The sequence below is a fragment of the Copadichromis virginalis genome, linkage group LG17 (genome assembly GCF_057382275.1).
Source record: "Copadichromis virginalis isolate Kocher_CV1m ecotype Utaka linkage group LG17, C_Virginalis_male_GT1.1, whole genome shotgun sequence".
Lineage (NCBI taxonomy): Eukaryota > Metazoa > Chordata > Actinopteri > Cichliformes > Cichlidae > Copadichromis > Copadichromis virginalis.
Genome location: NC_140634.1, coordinates 23,100,031 through 23,121,338, shown reverse-complemented (window position 1 = coordinate 23,121,338; position 21,308 = coordinate 23,100,031). Strand labels below are relative to the sequence as shown.

General features: G+C 38.9%; 1 protein-coding gene across 1 annotated transcript in view; it reads left to right on the top strand.

The window, feature by feature from the left end:
- Positions 1-21,308, top strand: part of rassf3 (Ras association domain family member 3) — a 78,620-nt gene that overhangs the window by 6,794 nt on the left and 50,518 nt on the right. The window contains exon 2 of the mRNA XM_085436232.1: positions 10,551-10,663. Coding sequence (XP_085292358.1) covers positions 10,551-10,663 — 113 coding nt within the window. The remainder of the gene's footprint in view (positions 1-10,550; positions 10,664-21,308) is intronic.

Genomic DNA, 21,308 nt, shown 5'->3' with positions numbered 1-21,308 from the left:
CACAGCTGTGCCACCAGTTTACTCACATGGACTCTACTAACCTATCAGAAGCTTCTTCAGCTCAGAATGGAATCGTCTGGAGTTTTCTTATTAATTAACAAACTTAGTGTATATGTACTCCTAAATTTGATGAAAGTGATAATAAATAGACAGATCTCTCTCTCTTTATTCTGACATTTAACTAATTCAAAAGATATTTCAATATTTATCTAAAACAAAAGTTTACTCTAAATTGATGTTGTACAGTAAAAATGTTTTATGTTTTCTCCATAAAGTGTATGTAAATATCTGGTTACAAATGTAAATATCCTGCTGTGTACTGAAATCCCTCTTGTTTTGCATAGAAATATACTGAACAACATACAAAGCACAATATATAAAATAACATTTACCTGAGTTTTTTCTTTGAAAGAACCCTCTAATGTCCATTCTTATATTTCAGTACATAACTGAAACCGATTTAGTCGGGGAGGGTAAGAACTGAAAATATGAAATAAATACACGTAAGCTAAGACTCTAAAAAATAGCATTTGTTCGGCTTTTCATTTCGCCATTTGTTGATTCACTTGAAGAGCAAGTAACGTAATATTGGTCAAGTGATCAGTTTCATATCAATCTTTCGTGATGCACCGTCATATTTACATTATTTATACGGTACGAATGATTTGCTTTGGTACCTGGTCAAACTTAAGCTCTCCTTAGTATGGCTGGCTCTGTTTCTCCAACAGCGCACTAACAGGTAGCAGCTGCCCCGCCCCCTCGCTCAGTCGCTTAGTGCCTGAGCTCGGATCATACCAATATCAGGGGGGATTCACGCACAGTCGTAAATTCCCACAGTGTGCACTATGTGCTTCGAATATTGTGTGTACTTTTTGTTTTATACAGTTGTCAGCCAGGCATCTAACTATGAAAAAAATTACACTCCAAAAGACCCCGGGCTTCTGACAAAACAACCCGGGCTTAAGCCCAGTAAGCCACCCCCACGCTCCGCCCCTGTCCACAACCTTGGAACAAAACGTCTCCGTGATGGATACAGTTTGGTGTTTGCAAGGGTGAGTGTTTGTTCTTATATTGCTTTATCTTAAACACGCTAACAGTTAGCGGTAGCGGCTTTAACGTCAACAAACATGCCACATCCTTAGGACTTCGTTAGAGTGACAGTTGTTTGTTTCAAGGTAAACCATTCTCAGCGGTCTAATGAGACACCTCTGAAGACTTGGGTAATTGCAAAGGAGGATGGAGAAGTGATTGCAGCTCATTGCAATTGTATGGCAGGGTTAGTAGCCTGTTCTCCACTGTCACTAGGCTCAAATCCGGGCTCTCAGCCGTCTGTTGCATATCCAAAATCGCCTCTGCACATCGATGCTGTTCTGCCTTAAGCTTCATTCTTTTCTCTCGTTTGAGAACTGATTCCGATCTGGGTTTTCGTTCGTAGCCGAGATTGACCGTCGGAGCCCAGTCCTCCGACTCTTCGTCATCCAAAGCACTTGGGCAGCCTATAGTCCCAATCAAGTCAATATTAGACTACTAACTTAAAAGCACTAAGTAAACGAGAATTTAACGACAACCTAATGCTAATAAGTTCGTTTGCAAACATAACATTACCTCTGACGAAGTGGTCGCTGCAGACACGGGCATTGGCAGACTCTGCTCCTCCCGACTGTAAACGTAAATTTAAAATCCATTTTTCCTACGTTTTTCGGTTAGAATTTTCCATTTTTCTCCTCTTCGTTGGGCTATTTTTGGTACCCTAAAATACCGTTTATCAGTTTCTCTGGTCGACCTACTGGAGCATCCGTAAACACAACAGGACATAGGCATTTTGCGTACTGTCTGTCTGTGATTTTGCGCTTATCTTTTTCACTTCCGACCGCCAGTCAAATTTCGCGCTTTACGTCGACGTCACGTCTACGTCAAATGAAACCTAGCTGTCAGCTCATTGGTCACAAATCAGGAGAGGGGCTGGGAATTATGTTTTCAAACAAAGCGTTAATTCCATTAACATTTATAGACTACTTTTGATTCTCACTGTATTACGGGACAAAGTGCGTCCCTTATTAGCTCAATACGGGACGTGTACTTTTGTTTCGAAATACGGGACGATTCCGTTTTTTAAGGGACGGTTGGCAACCCTACAATAGAGTAATTTCCAGGAAACTTCCAAGAAAATTATTAAACCATGACAAGCCTGTAAATGAAACAATGCCAAGTCCTTGCTGGGGTTTTTTCTTTGCTGAGGAAGAGGTTGGTATTTTAAAGAGTATTTATAGACTTCATGTCACCTTTAAGCTGTATCTTCCTGATTGCAATGTTATGGGTCCATTTGTTATTGCTATAAAAACTAATCTAAATAATAAAGTAAGTAAAAAGAATAAGATTTAGAAATGTGAAACTGTAATATAATAAAAAACAAAGTTTTTTTTTTAATATAAAAAGAGTTTAAATAGCTCAATATTTTTACCTAATCTAAATTTAAATATTTAGAGTTTCTCTGACATTTTTTTACCTGTTTAAGTTAAAAGTAAACTGGTTATCTTTGATTAACTTGACCAGTTTTGCAGATTAAGAAACCAGTATTTAAAAATAAACTTCACTGTACTGATTTCTATTGTTTCTCTGTTTCTGTTGTTGGGTGAGGATTCATGGAAAAGAGTCAATATTAGCTTAAAAGTTAGCTAAAATGCTTGACATCATACAGCACTCAAAGTTTTGTCCATAGTTGTTCTGTGTCTGTTAAAATGTTTGAGTTTCCAGTGTACTCTAATATTTTATGCTTTTTAAACAATAACTGGTTCAGTTGGGAAAAGTGAAATGAGCTACAGAAAGGTAACGTGTTGTCCTTGGTTCAACTTCTGTATGAAAGCGGTTTAGCTCACGCTCTCTCTCTCTTCCTGTGGGTCTGTCATCCTATGGCTCTTTCTCCGAAGTAACAGGAACCACCGAAGAGAGCCGGGGATCTTTGTCTGATTGGGTTTAATGTTGCATTAGTGTGTGTATTCATTAGTCGGCTCTGTAGAAGGGATTTCTGTAGGCGGCTGCAGCTTGTTTCCAGTCAGTTTGCTCTCTATTTTTGATGTGACAGAATAGAAATAGCAGCACTTTGTCCTCCCTCAGTGTGATTCTTCTTCTTCTTTAAATGGCTTTTTATTGTTAAGCTTCTGCATCCTTCAGTTCAAGCTTGTCCTCTACATTTAAATATGGCTTAACCCACCGTTCTTCCTATTTTTGTCTACTTGTTCAGATCTAGAGCTCCTTTTAAAGAAGCCAAGTGCTTCTATAGCTTACTTAGCATTAGCCAATAGATGAAGCACTCAGGCTAACGGCTGCTGACATCCGTACTCCATATGAAGCCACAAGAGCTGTCAGAATACCAACAAATTAAAATATCCCATTAATTGTTTATTGTTGTTTACACGGTCCCATTTTCACAAGCTCAAAAGGAAACACACAAGTTTCTTAGCCGAGTGCAGGTTTTTTATTTCATGACTAATCAAGAAGATAAAAGACTCATTTAACAAAGTGATGACTTTGTTAATGGAAACTTTCAACATATGTCACACAATAGTGCCACCTTATTGTGTATACATACATAATATATTAGAAACAGATATATATTTGTACTTTGTAGCTCTTATTTATGGTTATTACATAAAAAAAAAAACAATGTTTCCAGTTAATAAGCAGTAGCAGCAAATGATAATGACATTACCTTTAAACAAAGGAGAGATTTTAGGAAATGGGGTAGGATTAATTTCTTCATTGTAGTATAGTGTTATAACTAGTGAAAACATTAATCTATATTAGTGTTTTATTATAAGGTAATAATACAATCACATTGTTGCTATATTAAGAATGTTTATTTCCAAATACTACACAGAAATGATGATTTTTATTGCTCACACTGTTTCTGCCTGATGGTATTGCTACATTTTTTCACATTATCACTCCTAGTTATTATCACATTATGTAAGTTTCAGTCCAATATTACTCAGCTAAAAACTACAGTTGATACTAAGCTATTACTTACTTATAATTTGATATCTAGCAGCTACTTCCTTTTTATTTCCACATCATTTCCTCATGTTACTACTGGGCTGTGCCATAAGAATAACAACATGCAAGTATGATCAAAATGATTTAAAAAGTAGCAAAAAAGTTGACATTTAGTCATTAATACCTAGATGGAGGTTTGTTAAAGAGGCGAGGATAAAAATCAACAGATCGGCGTCTGAGCCGGAGACAGTGGAGAGGTTTCATAGTTCAGAGAGTCATTTAGAAGCACTGTGAGAAATACCAAAGCTCATTGTTCAAACCTCTTCAGTGTAGTCTGCCTTCACCGTGTGTGTGTGTGTGTGTGTGTGTGTGTGTGTGTGTGTGTGTGTGTGTGTGTGTGTGTGTGTGTGTGTGTGTGTGTGTGTGTGAGAGAGAGAGAGAGTCAGCTGCTGTCCTGTTGTTTGTTCAGTCACTGTGACAGTTTGGCTCCACAAGACACTTTTAGCCTGTGGCTAATGACACACACACACACACACTACAAACACAAATGGGTGACGGTGTCTCTGGGAGGAGGGACCAGAGTAGAGCAGTTACTGCAGACAGAGACACATCATGGATGGGAGTGAAGGATGACTATTTTGTGGAATTATATCAAGTTATGTTTGGATATGAATCACCACCTGAAGCCTGCAGGAACCCAGAAAACCTCAAAACAGTGTTTGTGTGTGTGGGGGGGAGACAGAGTGTGTGTGTGCAATGGGGTTTACCAAAAACTTTGGGAAACCTCTGAGGAGAATGTCCAGATTTTTCTATCGCTTTCCAAAAGTGATGCGACGTTCTGGACGCCTGGAAGTCAGTCTGCTGTGGAGAAGCTCTGGTGAGTTATGAGCGATGAACAGGACAGACCATTTAGGTGGCCAGTATTCACCACGGTCAACTTCTCTTATGCAGTTTCTTTCCATTCTCCTCGTCTGTTAGTGGAAACGTATCCTATAGTTTACAGTAAACTGAACTGTTCTCTGGTAAGAAGAAACCTAAAATATCATGCTGTGGAAACAAAAATTAAAATAACTTGTTAACCTGTTAACTTGTTAAACAAACACACCTCAAATGTCAGTGCCCTGCTTCATTTCTGCTGCTATTAGTGTGTGTGTGAATGTACTGAGGTAATGTCAAACCTCTTCAGTCTTTATTTTTCTCTTATACTTTTATCCTTTTTATACGCTGACTGGCTCAAGGTTTGATTACATACGCCCAAGCGCGTGTCCAGACATGTTGACAGGAACAAAAGAGACAAGCCTAGAAAGATAATGAGGGGATAGCAGATGGCTGCTGTATTCAGCCCACACCTGTCCTCATTCACGCACCTGTCTTTGTCTTCTAACTTGTGTACAAGTATTTGCAGTTAGTGGACACAATATGTAGTCCTACCTACATATTTCACGCCGGATACTTAACCCTTTCTGCAGGAACTGCATTGTCTGATTTTACATTCCTTGTTAATGCTTTCTCTTTAACTCCTAATGCACCAAAGTCACTTCTATTATCCATCCATTTATCCATGGATGTGGAGCAGTAGCAACTACCTCCCAGTCTACTAGTCCCCAGTTGTGTTAAAAAGGTTCTGTTTTTTTCGGTTTTGAGAAGTGGAGATACACAAGGACATTGCTTTTATTTTTATTACACAAAGGAGCACGATGGTAAAGGGGAAGCTGCATCCAGGACAGAAACAGCCGCATTTTACTGCATTTTTCAGGTCCTTTAAGCACCTGCACAGACAGCATCCTAATGCTAAGCTAGCCAGGAGCACAGAGTCATGACAAAGCTGAGTGAATGCCAACCCCATCCCAGCAGCTAGACTCTGAACTTCAACAGGTAAAAAAAGAAGCGATGAGCAGTCAGGCTGCATTCCCATCACTCCCATCCTGAGGCCGCCAAAGTGGAAGCCTTTCGGCAGTTGGATGAAGTGGAAATTCTGTCCATAAAAATTATGAACACAATCTGTGGTAAACACTTTACCCAGGTAAAGTCCAACACTCACTGGGAACAATCTGACCTACTGCTGCTAATGCAGGCCAAGCTCTCACTGCATTTGTAAGGGATCGAATGGCTTGTAGCAACTGACCAGATGCCCTTTATGCCCATGTTTACTTGAGAAAAATGTTTACTTATGGCATAAGTAAACATTTTTCTCATTAGTTTATAGTCCCAGACTTGATTTAAGTCTTAATAAAAATTGAAGATTATTTTATAAATAATGACCCTGTTAGAATCACAAAGGAAGACAAAGTAAGGCATCCCATATGGAAAAGATATATATAAATCTTATAAAGTTTGTATCTGTCTTGTGTGAAACTTGTATGAAAAGCATACAAGAGTGAAAACACATATAAGATCCCTTGAAAAATTATATAATGAAACTTGTATGTTTTGGATACTTAACAATATATGAAAGTAATGAGAAAGTGGCCACTTTCATGAGTAAATCATAAAATTCTTTACTATTTCTTTTCCATATGGGATGTTTTAAGCTAGCCCAACTTTATGATTGACATGTCTGTGCTGTGTGTGTGTGTGTGTGTGTGTGTGTGTGTGTGTGTGTGTGTGTGTGTGTGTGTGTTTCAGCACATGAGTGCTAAAGGAGCCGGAGCCTCATGGTCCCTCTCGCTGCACACACAGAACAAATTATAGAACTCGTGCTAAAAAAACATTTCACTTTTCACACACGGGTGAAAAATCCATAGTGTCTAGCCAGTTTTGGATTTCTGACCTTTGACCTCTGATGTGAGACCCTGCTGAGTTTTAATGTAAGATGCTAAAAGCCAAACTGAAATGGTAGTTTTGGCTGCAGTCAGTCAAGTTTCAGATTGTCCAGACTCATCAAAGCATTTTATTATATTTTGGACAAAATAAAGAGAAAAGTAGCGTTAAATACAACAAATGTAATTCTAATTTTTGATAAAACGTTCCTCAATCTGACCTTCCTAAATCAAGATTTTCATATTTGAGAGAATTTTTTCTATTATGTTTTGCATTTGCTGTGTTAACCAACTGAATCAGAACTAAATTCAGAAGAATACAACGAGACAAATACTTTTAATATACAGCTCACTTATTAAAATCTCAACAAAAGTTGTACATTTTTCGCTCTATTAAAAAATTGTGTCGTGTTTATCTTTTTAAAGTAGTTTCTATGTATCTTTAATTCAGTCACTTGTTATATATTAATACAGTGACAACTCACTGTAAATGAGCCCTTTCTCAAAATGTGTTTTCACATGTTTATAGGCTTAAAGTTAGGTGTAAAAACTTTACCATTCACGCTGCATCTGCACTGAAAAAAAGAAAAGGTTACAGAGTTTATGTGTGTGTGTTTGAGACGTTCCTCCAGCGGGCTGATTGAGTCTGATCGATTTGTGGAGTCTGGGAAATGCTTTTATCCCTGAGACAGCAGATGAGGCAAATGGAGAGGAAGATGATGAAAAAGGAGGAAGAAAAAAAACGCAAAAAACTGAGATATGATGGAGATCACTGGAACAGCCCTAACAATTCCTTACTGAAGATGAATGTTTACCTTTTTTGTCAGTTATATTGCAAATGCAAGGACATTTTTTGGTATTCCTGTACACAAATTTCCATTCATCCATCTGTTCCATTTTCCAAAGCCAGTATCAGTATCGAGTGATACATAACAACTGAAGACTCCTGAGAACATTTCACTTTGTTGAAGTGGTTTAAAAGTCATGAACACAAACTAATAGGTGCTTTTCACTATTAGACTACAGGCTGCTATTAGACAGTGTGAACATGCCATTAATTATTTCAGAATAAAATATGAATGTAGCCTTCACCCATTGGTTAGTTAAGACGATGACGACGAGCGGATGATGGCATCATTGGCTAATGATCTATGAGTTGCGTATAGCAAACAAAATACCCTTGATAATCCTCCTTTCTGACACTAATTATTTTGCCATAATTTACTAAATTAATTGTAACAGAAGTGAGCTGGTTCTGTTTCACAGCATCTTCCAGACTAAAAAAAGATGCAACACTTCTCACCCAGCATTAACAGCTGAGTCCTGGACAAATGTGAACACGCCAGATGGCCGCGGCCTCGTGGACAATCTAAATTTTATTTTTTTGATCTCTCATGCCTGACTAAAACATGTTTGTCCTATAGCAGACACCGTAGCTAGGGTGATGCACCTGAACTGGAAGGGGTAAGACAACAGAACCCAGTTGACTGCAATCTACTAACATTTAGTGGTGAAAAATGTCACACACTGTAACGTTTAATTTTAGAATCAGAAAGACTATTTATCCCCAAGGGGCAATTAGGACTTAGAAGCTAGATCCATCTTTTTTCTGGGGGTTTTCGTTTCAATTAAAAGTAGAAAATGCAACTTTATGGCGGAACCAAAATCTTTATCATGGTTTAAAGTGCTACACTGACTTTTTTGTGGTTTGGTTTGACGCAGCACCTGCTATGTGTTGATATCTTCTTCATGTCCAAAAATAACCCTGCATGCTGCATAATGGTATTGATGGATGGATGTACAAGGCTCTTTATGACTTCCTCTGTGGATCAGGTTCATTGTCAGAAGGGATTGAGGTGGATGATTGGATGGGCAGGAAACTGGATAGGCCGACCCAACTGTAGTCATAACAAGCTACGAAAGAGAGCAAAGGAGAGAGGGGAGGAGAGAGTGACTGCAGATGGCTGAGTCAGCAGTCCTACATCCATCCATCCATCCACCACTGCCACCCCTCCTCCTCCACCTCTCCTGTCTGTGTGCCCATCTCACTGTGGCCTCCATTTGACTGTTAAATCACCCACTCAGCACAACAACAGAGAGAGAGAGGCAGACGGGGAAACGGGAGAGAATGGCACATCAGCATCTGAAGCACGGCCGAGAAACACCGCAAAGGGAAAGAGGAGAGAGTGTTGGCATGTGTGGTTCCATTCAGCGCGAGTGTGTGTGTGCAGGAGGATGTCATGTTGAGGCTCGTAGACAGGATTTCAGTGAGTGTATGAGTTGAAGATGGGAGATGGGAGCAGCCATGTGCAAACTGTCGGATAAAGTTGGACAGCACGTGAGAAAGAAGTCGACAGGTAGGAGGCTCGTGTAGGGTTGTGTTGGGGTGAATAATGTTTGTTTGATTACAAGAAGTGACTATGAACAACCCTCCTCCTCGGTTCTATTTGTTTTAATGGTGCATTTGGGTTGTAGCCAGTTGTAGCTAGCTCGGTGTGTGTGTGTGTGTGTGTGTGTGTGTGTGCCACTTAATTTAAAGTTATAACAAAAGTTGGGCACCACAGGGAAGAAGATATGACTTCAGTGGCTACATTTAGTCTGCAGCTAACTTGTTTTCATGTTGATTTAGCCTTAAATATTTTTTATATATTCCTGTGTCATGAGAACAAAGCTGTAAACATTGCTTAATAAGCTCTGTTGTGAGGCTAAGACTGTTTTTAAAATGGGTTTTTATGTCCAATCACAAAAGTTGAAATCCCTAAAATGATTGACTTAGTGATCAAAAAGATGAGGAAATCTATATTTTTGTTGTTGGAACAAAATTTTCATGTTTTCTTTGATAAATGGATAAAAAGATGATTCTTACTAATTGCTTAATTTCTATCAAATGACTGGAGTTTTAAAGCTGTAGCAAACAGTTTGTCTGAATTAAATATGTTTTTAGTTGCTTTGGTGATTGATGTGTTAGAATCTGTAAGCTGTCTACAATTAGATAACTGCATTAATGAGATCATTTTTATTCCTTAAAATATAAGAATGGTACATGAACACTGGAGGATCAGATGAGCTCATTCAGCCAAGCTGAAGCTTCAAAGCTGCTGCTCAGTGTTTTTGTCCCATGATTCTCAAACTTTTTCAGTTCATGGAAACATTTTTGTTTCTAAAGCTTCTCACGTTGTGGCGATAGGACCATCCTGTAGGATAGGCTCCAGCCTGCCACGCTGAATGTGATGAGTGGAAGAACATGGATAAGTGGATGGCTGTTTGATTTTAAGCCAAACTTATTTCTCTAATTAAGAAAAAGCACTTCTATAATCAAAGAAATGATGCTGTATTTGTGAGCCACCACTAGTTTGCAAAGAAGATGAATTTGACTCAATCAGTATCATCCAGAAAATGTCATTTTAAAATTTTCCTACAGGCTTTGCTCATCTGAAGTATCCTTGAATGTGGAGCCCGAATCTTGCTCACTGACTTTTTGTTTTTATTTAATGGTAATTTGGAAAAGAAATTGTCATATTTAATTCCTCTTTATTTGCATTTCAATGTTAAAACATAGTTTAATCTCACCGGATTTTATTCTGAAACCTCTCCCTCCTCCATGTCATCATTTGCATGTTGTTGTTTTCCATTTGCAGAAGAAGAACCTTAACCGACACGCTGCCCTTATCAAAAGAGCATTTGCATATACGTTACAGAAACTTTTTTCCGTATGCATATCTGCTCCTTACTGCTAACCCCATCATTTATACTTTTATTACCAGTGAATGAATCTATAATCAGGTCATTTCTCTGCAGGTTGCAAGTACGCGTGCCACACTGCATGTCGGGACAAAGTGGCACTGGACTGCCATCCTCCAGTGTTGCCCGTCAGCCAGGACCAGCTCAACAACAACAACACGCCGCTCCATGTGAGTACACAAAACACTCTGACTGGGATTTCTCGCTTTTGTTTTCCAGTCAGCTCAGTCTAATCCAACTCACGAGAATCTCTTTGTGTGTAACTGTGGTCCAATTATCCACAAATATGTACTACAGTGTGGTTTAAAAAAAAAAAAAAAAAAGATTATTTAGTGTTATGTGATGGTGAAATAGTGTTTAAGGGGAACCACACACTTCAGTGACCTCCCCTCTGTGCTGTCTGATGATTAGAGATTAGTGTTTTATTGTTAGCCAGTAACAGCAGTTAGTTTTATTATTATTATGTAAACTGTTATTCTCTCCGAAATCTTCTTTGTCTGTGGAAACAAAAACTACATACATTTATTTGTTATACTAGAGGAGTCTAAAAAGTCTCCTGCGTTGTAAAACCCAGGTTATTTTAAATTTCGGTTTATTTGTCACTGTAATGCTGTTGATCACCTCTGGATTGTGCTGTAGGCTCATTTTTTAGCTGGTGCAGTTTGCCGTTTCCCACTTTTGAGCTATCCACACACACACAGTACAAGAGAAAAGAGGAAGCTAACAGTTTATTTCATTATCTTTTGTCGAATGGTGTTAATGCAGTGCTGTGCCTCGTTACCTGGCAGTACAGGCAGAGTAAGACACGCAGATTACAGGCATGACGGGAAAGTATTTACTCTTTCATCCTTTGGTAGAGATACCCTCTACCGAAGGATAACAACCAAATATTAGTTTGAAAAACATTTATTTAAAACTAAAATGGGCACAAATATATATTTTCAAAATGTCACCGTAGTTACCAAAGTTAGGATATTATTGCTTCAGCAGCCAAAACTTTAAGCACAACCTGTAACAAATTATCTTAAAAGTAGAAATAAACTTAAAATGACAAAAAAAGACAAACACTGACTGTACGACTTCATAAATCCCTAAAATAAAGTAGATCAATTATTTTATAGTTTTTCAGTCACTGATCAGACAAAACAAACGTTCTGACATAAATATAGGTTTTAAGAAACTTTGTTTTGTAAGTGCTTTGCTACTTGTTCTCTAATGTGTGCCGTTCTCCTATTTTTGTATATCGCTCTCTTGGTTTTATTTCTGTTTCTCCTGTCTGCTGTCTGTTTATATTTTATTCCAGCACAGTTGGTGTGGAGCACCCACAATTTCGTTGTACATCTACAATAACAATAAAGGGCTATTCTATTCTATTCTAGTCTAGTCTAGTCTAGTCTAGTCTAGTCTATTCTATTCTAGTCTAGTCTAGTCTATTCCTAAAGTGCATTTTAGAGACCCAGTTCATGAAGTGATTAGTTAATTAGCTGATAATGTGATGGATGTGGTATAAAATGATATTTATCTGAGCTGGAAAACATGTTGGAGTCTGTTTTTGATTGTTTTTGACACTCGCACACACCCATCGTGCATCACTCACCAAGAATTGTGTGTGTGTGTGTGTGTGCGTGTGCGTGCGTGCTTGTGTGTAATTCCTAGAAGACAGCTGGGTGTGCAGGAGGCCTGGTTCATGTAAAGTGTTTTTGCAGACCACATGAGGCTGTAGTGCAACACCATACAACTGTATCTCTGTAGGCTTTCAATAACTTTAACTGTGTGTGTGTGTGTGTGTGTGTGTGTGTGTGTGTGTGTGTGTGTGTGTGTGTGTGTGTGTGTGTGTGTGTGTGTGTGTTAGCACAGCCAGCTAGAGTTATTTCCTTCATAGGAAACCGTTACAGGATGTGTGACACTGGCAAAAAGAGAGAGATCAGCGTGCAAACACTCACGTGTTCGAATCACAACACTTCTATTAAAATAAATAAACCACTCGTCTTTCTCCGGTCAACAGTCACATTCCATTTTATACAAGTTAAAACCCTCCCATTATTGTATTCATGCACTAATCCACATTTTAGTGGATAAATATTTATATATGCACAGATAAGTTAATGATGAGTCAGCAAATGAACAGAACACAGAGAGGAGCTGTGATATAACAGCACTAAAAGTTAGTTTTTAAATGTGTTTTAAGTGTAATAATCAATGAAATATTCTTCCTGAATCCATAAAAAGGGGTCCTATTGGGCTTTTTCTTCTTTTGTGATATAATATATCTAATGAAGATGTACAAGTAATCCCTGTGAACAAACAGCTCGGACTTTAGATTGCTCTAAATGTTCAGATTCAGATATTTTTCTCTATGTTTGGCTACTGTGTGAATCATGCAAAGCTGCTCTAGGATAGTCCAAAAATAGAAGTATGGCTGTCTCTAAGTCCCACCCTGATAAAAGATGGCTGGGAATTAAATGGAAGTAATGTGATGCTTCTGGATTTTGAGTTTTTCTCTTGTTGAGTTTTTGATCCGTCTATCCCTCCATACATACAACCATTCCCAAGCCAGTCAAGAGGCTTAATCTCTCTATCTTGTCATGGCTGTTTTCCTGGCATCTTCCCAGTAGGAAATGCTCACTGGTATCCACGATTGAGTTCTTTTGGAATGGGAACCTTTCCGTAAAGTGACCATCGCCGTCAAACTTGGCTCTCTCTTCACCACAACGGATTGGTGTGTCTACATCACTGCTGATGCCACACTGATCCATCGATCCATCACTCACCTGCTCCAGTCTCCCTTCACTGGTGAACAAGAGCGTGAGATACTTAAACTCGTCCACCGATCCCAGCAAACATTTAGACGTGGAATGACCAATCTGCTGCTGGTGTTAGTTTCAAAATAAAAGTTGCGCTGATGTCGGAGACAGAACCTCAACATTGTTTCGAGCTGCTTATTGACAGTAGCACACAGACCTTTGTTAGGCCTTTTAGCAGGAAAGCGGACACTGCAAAGATACCTCAGACTCCGCCCTCTCACTCTAGGGCCTATTTCTGATCCCACTGATTACACGGTCAATCCAGCACATCACAAGGCTGCTGACATCAGGGATGATAGATAAGACAAAGTATAAGATAATATACTCCATTATATCCTCTTTAGATTCCCATCATGTTCTTGATCAAACCAACGTCACACCTCACTGCTTACATCCCATCTGGCAGTGACATTGTTGTAAACTCCACTGAGTTTCAAAGAGTGGTTTTGGCTCTCGTGTTCATCAACACTGGTGTGGGTTTATTCTTCGAGGAGGAGGAGGATTAGCTCAGCATAATTTCAAACCAATGCTGAGCACATTTGCTTTCTAATAGTGCTGAGTAATGCTGAGTAAAGAGCTTTTGTGGGCTTTTAGGTGTCAGTTATTAAAAATACATTTCTGGTGTGGTTGTGGTGTGTGTGGCCACAGATGTGTAGCAGACATGCATGTGTTTTCAGTTAAACGCGTTGTATGTGTGCTGAGTCACTGATTGATAATGAGCATGTACTTTTCTTTTAATAATACATTTAAAATCCCCCTTTTTTTGTTGTTTTTGAAAACGTGTCAAAAATGCAATGTTGCCTGTAAGGTTTTTTAAGACAGCTGAATCATGTGAGAGAGCGACTGTCTGTCTGAGGTCTGTGGCGGAGACGTCGGCTACAAACCGAATGCCTGAGATAACGGCGTGATATGCCGCCGTAAGGCAGTCGTGAGTGCTCGTGTTTTAGAGAAAGTAGTGAAGTCTGAGTGTGTCTTTGTGTATGTGATCAAGTCAGTTGTGGATTGTGAACCTGCAGTCATTTCTCCATCGTTTCAGGTCCATCCATGCATTTTCCTAACCACAAACAGCCATTCACAGGCACACTACAGCCAATTTAGACTCACCAATTCCTCCTAAAGTCCAAAGACTGTACGAGGAAGCCACAGAGAACTCACACAGACACACTGAGAGACTGCAAGCTACACACAGAAGTCTGATTTCAAGCCCTATTTTCTAAATTTTCGCCTTTTTAAGTGTCAGAAAGAAGTATTAGCTTATCCAGGTTAAACTCATTGGCTAATGGCTTTCAAGGCAGTTTTCTTTATATAGTGCCAATCACGATCCAATAACAGAGAGAAAACCCAACAAGCAAGCACTTGGTGACAGTAGGAAGGAAAAACTCCCAGGAAATCTGCATTATGGATGAACTGGAGGCAGTTAGCTTTTAGAACACAATGACAAAAATGAATTATAGAAGTCCAGCCTAGAAGTAATAAATGTATTAACTAATTTTACAGCATCATTCTGAGACAGGATATATCTAATTTCTGAGATATTTCTCAAATGACAGAAAGCAGACCTTCATATTTGTTTAATATGCACGTTGAAGGACACATCCGGGTCAGAAAGAATTCCAAGATTTCTCACAGTCTTACTGAAGGACAAGGTAAAGTCGCAAGGCGTAAGCATCCGGTTAGACTCCATGTTTCTAAGATTTTAGGTCTGACTACAATAACCTCCGTTTTATCTAAATGTAAAAGCAGGAAATTAGAGGCCATTCAAGTATTTATGCCTTTAAGAAATGCCTGCAGTTTAACTAATTGGTGTGTGTCATCTGGCTTCATGGATAGATAACGCTGGGTATCATCTGCATAGCAGTGAAAATCTTTATCTTATCTCACTGTCACTTGTTATCCATCATTTAGAGCTGGTTTGTAACATCCTGGACAGCTGAATGCAAACATAGTTACAGGTACAGAAAAACAGCCACCTACCTGTATGTACGTATGCTATACCTTTTGCGTTGTACTACCACACAGCTGCAGTTGTCGTGAATCATGTCTGTTAGAGCTGCTGATTGGCTCTTTGGGGGCAGGAATAAAACAGCCCTCCCATATTAGATTTCTATTCCGGGTTCTCGCTCTTGTAATGTTTATTGGAGTTGGAAGTGTAGATGTGGATGCCTGTCAGCAATAGCTGAGCTACACACACAAACCCACATACACACACCTGTGTTAGTTATCACAGTGACAGTGATCTCACACAGCAGCCAGCCAGTGTTTGGAGGCATTTACTCAAGAGTGTAATACTAGCGTCCCGTGAGAACAGCGTATCAAGAAGTAGGTCAGCAGGCATCAAAAACAGTGCAAACACCGCACGCGAAACTCAAACAGCTTGAGAGGAAACACTCGAAATTTTAATGTTAAACTACTGAGTGTTTAATTAGGTAAACGGTCAATTCAATAAGCTAATTCTTCTAGTGTGTTTTACTCTTTGTAGTATACTTTGTACATAGTACAATTTACTCTTTACTCATTGATTTCTTTTCTTATTGAGTTTTCTTATCAATTTCTTTTTGTTGTATCTTATTTTTATGTCTTTTTATTTTCTATTTTTATTGTTTTTGATAATATCTCTAATTTAGTTTTACTGATTCACTTTATAATCCTTGTACTGCTGTAACAAGGAAATCTCCTAAGTATAGGATTAATAAAGCTAATATCTATAAACGATAGAAGTAAAAACTGTCACTATGTGCTTTTTTTTTCTGTACAGTAGATTAACGTATGTCCTAAATTACCTCTAGTCCTAACAGAACTCTTAACAGACAATAAATATTGACCAACCACAACAAGTTATTTTTTCCCCCTTGAGGCCTAAAAATGGTTCTTCTTTCTTTTTTTATGTATCTTTAGTTATTCTTGGACCTCTTTCCTTTATCACACTTTCCAATACAAATGTCATTTTTTTGAAAATTATTACTTATATTCTCCTGCATTTGATTTGTTTTCAGTAAAACTTTTGCAGAAACATCTGCGGGTTTGCGTTCCAGTCAACTGCAGGGGCGTCAAAACTTTAGTTATTTTTGAAACTGACAAAAGATACAAGCCCGTTATTGCTTTGAACTTTAGTAACCGGAGATAACATTTACACAACCTCCTCTGGAGAGGCCGTACAATATGTGTACCAGTTATAGTCCTGCCATGTGATAGGTTTAGCTGAAGGGGGAGACAGTTAATGAGTGATGGGGAGAAAGAGGGAATCAGGTCTATTTCCTCTGTGCTGGGAAAGACAAACATGGGCAGACGAGAGGAAACCAAGACGGCACAGGGAAGGCGACTGATCTTTGGCTCTAATGGAGCCTCTTTAACACCACCCAGTCAGTGGAGGATGATTTATTGGGGCCTGATGTCACATTAACTGCCGCGTTGGGTTTTCAGGAAAATAGCCGGAGTTACTGTAAAGACCATTAATGATAGGGAACACTAATTTCTTATCATTACCTTCAGCTTTTCCTCCAGTGCTGCTGTCCCTGATCATTACTGGTGACTCCCACTGACTTAATAAAATAACCACAAACAAAGCAGAAAGAAAAATGATTGCTAAATTTCATAGTATACTGTACAATTAGCAGATGCGTAGTGGCTCAGACACAATATGGCACTGTATGGAAAAACAGATTTTCTGGCCCTGAAGTGAGTCCCAGCAGTTAACAGCTGTTTACAGATCATGAAGCCGACATTTAGAGGAGCTGGAAACCGTGGGAAATATTTCTGCACACAGGAGGACTTCCAGAGTTAAGTGAAAGTTGCGTCAGGGCCAGGGGTGTCAAACTCCTTTTAGTGTCTGAGCCACATGAAGCTCAATTCAATCTCAAGTGTGCCAGAAAAGTAGAACCACCTACCCAAGTCTACCGAAAACTCTCAGCAAAAGAAGGTATTTTTTTTTGTTTTGCTTAATTAATTGTATAAAAAGCCTAAATCCTCAAGGTGCTTCATATTATAAGGTAACAAGAGAACCTCCCAAAACACTGCAAAGATCATTTAGCAGGCTGCATGTTAGACACCATGTCTGGTCTCTAGGGGTGTGAAATAGTATGAGGCGATTAGCATTGCTGCAGATGACTTCTTGCCCAATTTACAAAATTGTTTTATTTCATCCACACAGAAAAGTTTTCCAGCATGAACGATCTCTTTAAGGTCACGCCAGCACATCTCAGTAGGATTTTAGTCCATTCTAAATCCTTAATTTTGCTGTTTTTGAACCACTCCGAAGTGGACTTGCTGGTGTGTTTTGGATCCTTGTCCTGCTGGACTAGCTGAGGGTGCTTGAGCTTCAGGGCATGAACTGATGGTGAGAGATTTTCCTCCAGGATTTTCTGTTAGAGAGCAGAATTCATGGTTTCATGACCATCACACTACCACCACCATGGTTCACTGGAGTATTTGCAACCCTTCCCAGACTCATGGATGTCAGTGACTTTCAGCTTTTTCAGCTGTTTCTTTAGATCATGGCTTCATGTGTTGGTCTGCTTCACTTTGTCACACGGGTTCTATTTAAGTGATTTTTGGATTCAACAGTGTAGTTTGTATTTACTCGGCCTGTCTTTGCCTAATATTAAAATTAGTTTGATGATCTGAAACAAGTGTGACAAATATGCAAAAACAAAGAAAAAAGGAAGGGGCAAACACTTTCACAGCACTGTAGTCCTCGCCACAACGTCACAAAGTCAGAGTTAACAGTGAGAAACAGCATGAATCTCAGTGTGCAAATATTTATTTGAAAGGGTTTTATATTGTAACTCAGTAGGAAGGAGAGCGGGAACAAAACTCAAGGTAATGGTTTTAAAGTTAGGAAGGCAACTTTAAAAAAGAAAAGAAGGAATTTTAATGGGTTTTCCCTCTGAGTTTTATGGTTGCTCATTAACAGCTATATGCTAGAGCCGGGGTGAGGTCACATTAAAGTAAATACACACAAACACACACACACACAAGCCAAACCAGTGGAGAGCAGCTGTAAAATCAGCATGGGAAAAGGTTTCTGCTCTTTTTTTCTACATTGTTCCTCCCAGAGTTTATTCTGCTGCTTAATTTGGGGCTTTATTCTGTTTCTCTGTCTGTCTTTTGTCAGTTGAGATTTAACCTGAAACACAGCAGTGTTTGAAATCCTATTTTATGCTTTGACCTTACTTTACTACTGTCTTGGTGTATTGGCACATTTTGTGAACATTATCCTGCCTGTAGTCAGGACAAAACTAAACTATAGTTCACTGTTGCCGACTTCAGATACTAGTTGGAGCGAGATTCACAGAAATTGGTTAACAGCTTAATACTTTTAAAGGATGAAATGTGTAGCAGGTGAGACCTGTAGATCCTGACCATTCCTGTGTCTGTGTCAGGGATAATTAAGGATCCTGCAGATCTGCAGATGTAAAGCTCCTCTGGCAGAGTCCAAAAATAAAATATAAATATATAGATCTGGAAATGAGCAGTTCTCTTTTCAGTAACACAGCCTTCCTGACTGGTTGATGAGTCCCCAACCTGTTGGTGCGCAGTTGCTTGAGGTTGCTGTCATTCACTAGGAGAAATTGGTTCAAAAGAGGTATATGGTACTGCCCTAAAAAACTTTGATTGCCCTAGTTACCCGTAGTTTTGTGAAAAACACTGGCTTTTCTGCAAAAAGTAGCTGATCAGTAGTGAAACTGTAAAAACTACAAACAGTCATTGTTTGGTTGTGCGCTAATGCAAAACTTTTACACAAGAATTTTCTGTTTCTGCACTCCAAATGTCATGTAGACTACAGGCAAGTCTAGCAGTGCTAACAAACAAAAGCAATTTCAGGGAGGTTATTGATGCAGCCTCCTTTCTGTGACTTATTCTAGTGACAGCCTCCAGCGACCACCTGTCAGCCACTTGGTGATACACATTTTCCCCAGTAACCAGTGGTTACCATAATCATTTAGAAGAAAGACTTCCACAAACAGCTGTAAACAAAAACAAAAAAAAATTTCAGGTAACATATTTTGGATACTTGAATTATAAAACACTCTCTGCATTAATCTAAATTGCAAAAGTGTTTGTCTTCAACTTGTAGAGCGAAGTAAATGAGATAAAACTATATGAAATATAATTTGACAGAAGTGTAAGTATTCACGTATCTGCTGATTGAAGGATTCTGTGATGCAAGTGAACTTTTTCTGGCTATCGTACTAAAGACACTTTGTTATATTTTAGTCCAAACCAATAGACAAATGTTGGTACTGTTTTGCAGATATGGAAGAGTATATGTGACACGATCTTCAAAAATCCTAATATGCAATTCAATTCAACATTTGTAGTATGAGCAGAGGATTTAAACTTGCAGCATTTCCAAACTGTTTTATGACTTTTGTCATAAAAAGCTGAGTATGTCGACTGTGGAGACGTTTTCATTAACAGACAGTGCCAAACAATTTTATGTAGACAGCAGACGACTGAGAAATTGTAACCATTTTTCATTTGAAGTGTGTGTTTGTGTGTTTCTGGACATAAATAAACAGTTGCTCAACAGTTTTGATGTTTCTTGGTATGGAAAATGTTAAACTGACATATTCACTGTGGCACCAAAATGTGGAAACTCAGCAGAAGCTGCTGGGGTGGGACACACACAAACACATGTGGATAAAGCTCATAACTACAACAACTAAATCATCTGAGACAGAAAAAAAAGAAGTTATTCAGAGTTATTCTAGATGTTTCACCTCCACACAACCTTTCAGCAGAGCTAAAACAGCACACACACACCTTTTTTTACTGCAGTATCATCACTTAAGATAAAGGTCAGAGTACGCAGACTTCATTCTTTTTTTTAAGAAAATAAAATACCACTAAAACTGTTACATTTTAATAGCTACTTCATTTTATGTTGTTGACTCACTGTTGAACAAGGAGTTCAAAACATGGGCGGAGCACGCTTTAGTGTGTGGTGCCCATGGCCCCCAGTCTGGACACCTCACACAATCACAGACAGCGTAAATACGGACGTAGCAACCATGACGTCAATCGCTGGTGAGCAAAGTCGTGTTGTGAAGCCTCAAGATGAGAGTTTTCATCATCGCCATCTTTTGGAACTGGGCATGACAATCACTGGGAACAAATTGCCAGTCAAAAAACGTTAGCTGCCGAGCATAAATGATGATCGTCTTTACGGACACTTAGAATACCTCAATTTACAGAATGGATTTAATGCCCTGTGTTAAAAATGGAGAAATGATAACTTTAGCAACTGTTTAAGATTTTTTTTTTTTTTTCAATCATCTGAAGGTTAAAACAAAACTTAGACGAGTCTTTATGTGGTGGAAAAATCAGTTTCAAAATCAGAAAGCTAGAAATGGCTAAAGCCCAGTTACCGCTATAAAATGTGCACTTGTCTACAAAAAGTTTAAGCACTTTTGGACATTTGTGTAGATTCTCTATACACAGGCTTTTCTGCCAGTGCCACCCCTTTGTATCTAATGCGGCCAACACAAACAACAGGGAAGGAAGCACACTGAACTACGGTTCACGTTCATGTTCAAAGTAAAACAGGAAGTAAACTCAGAGAGACGAAGACAAACACTAAGCTAAACGTGATGGCAGAGACACAAAGCAAGAGAAACTAGAAAAACAACGATAAACCGGCACAAAAATATAAAGAATAATATAAATAAAACACGTGTGAGGTCTTCACTCGCATGCTCGCTCCCTAAATCTGCACTCAGATATCAGGAATATAAGAAGCTCATTTCTCCAATGACATTTTGTTTCATGCTTGAATCGGGATTTACTGTGTAAATCAGACAGGATTAAGAGTTGGATTGTTGCACGGAGGCAAGCTGCTTTACCCTGTTTGTAGTCTTAGACTAGACTAAGCCGACTGTCTCCCTGGCTGCAGATTCACAGTTAGCGTACGGATACCAGGGAACTATCACAGCTGTCTTCTAAATCACTGAAAAAGGAGGAATAAACATCCAAAACTTGTTTACTGTTACATTAAACCTCTGAAACGGTATTT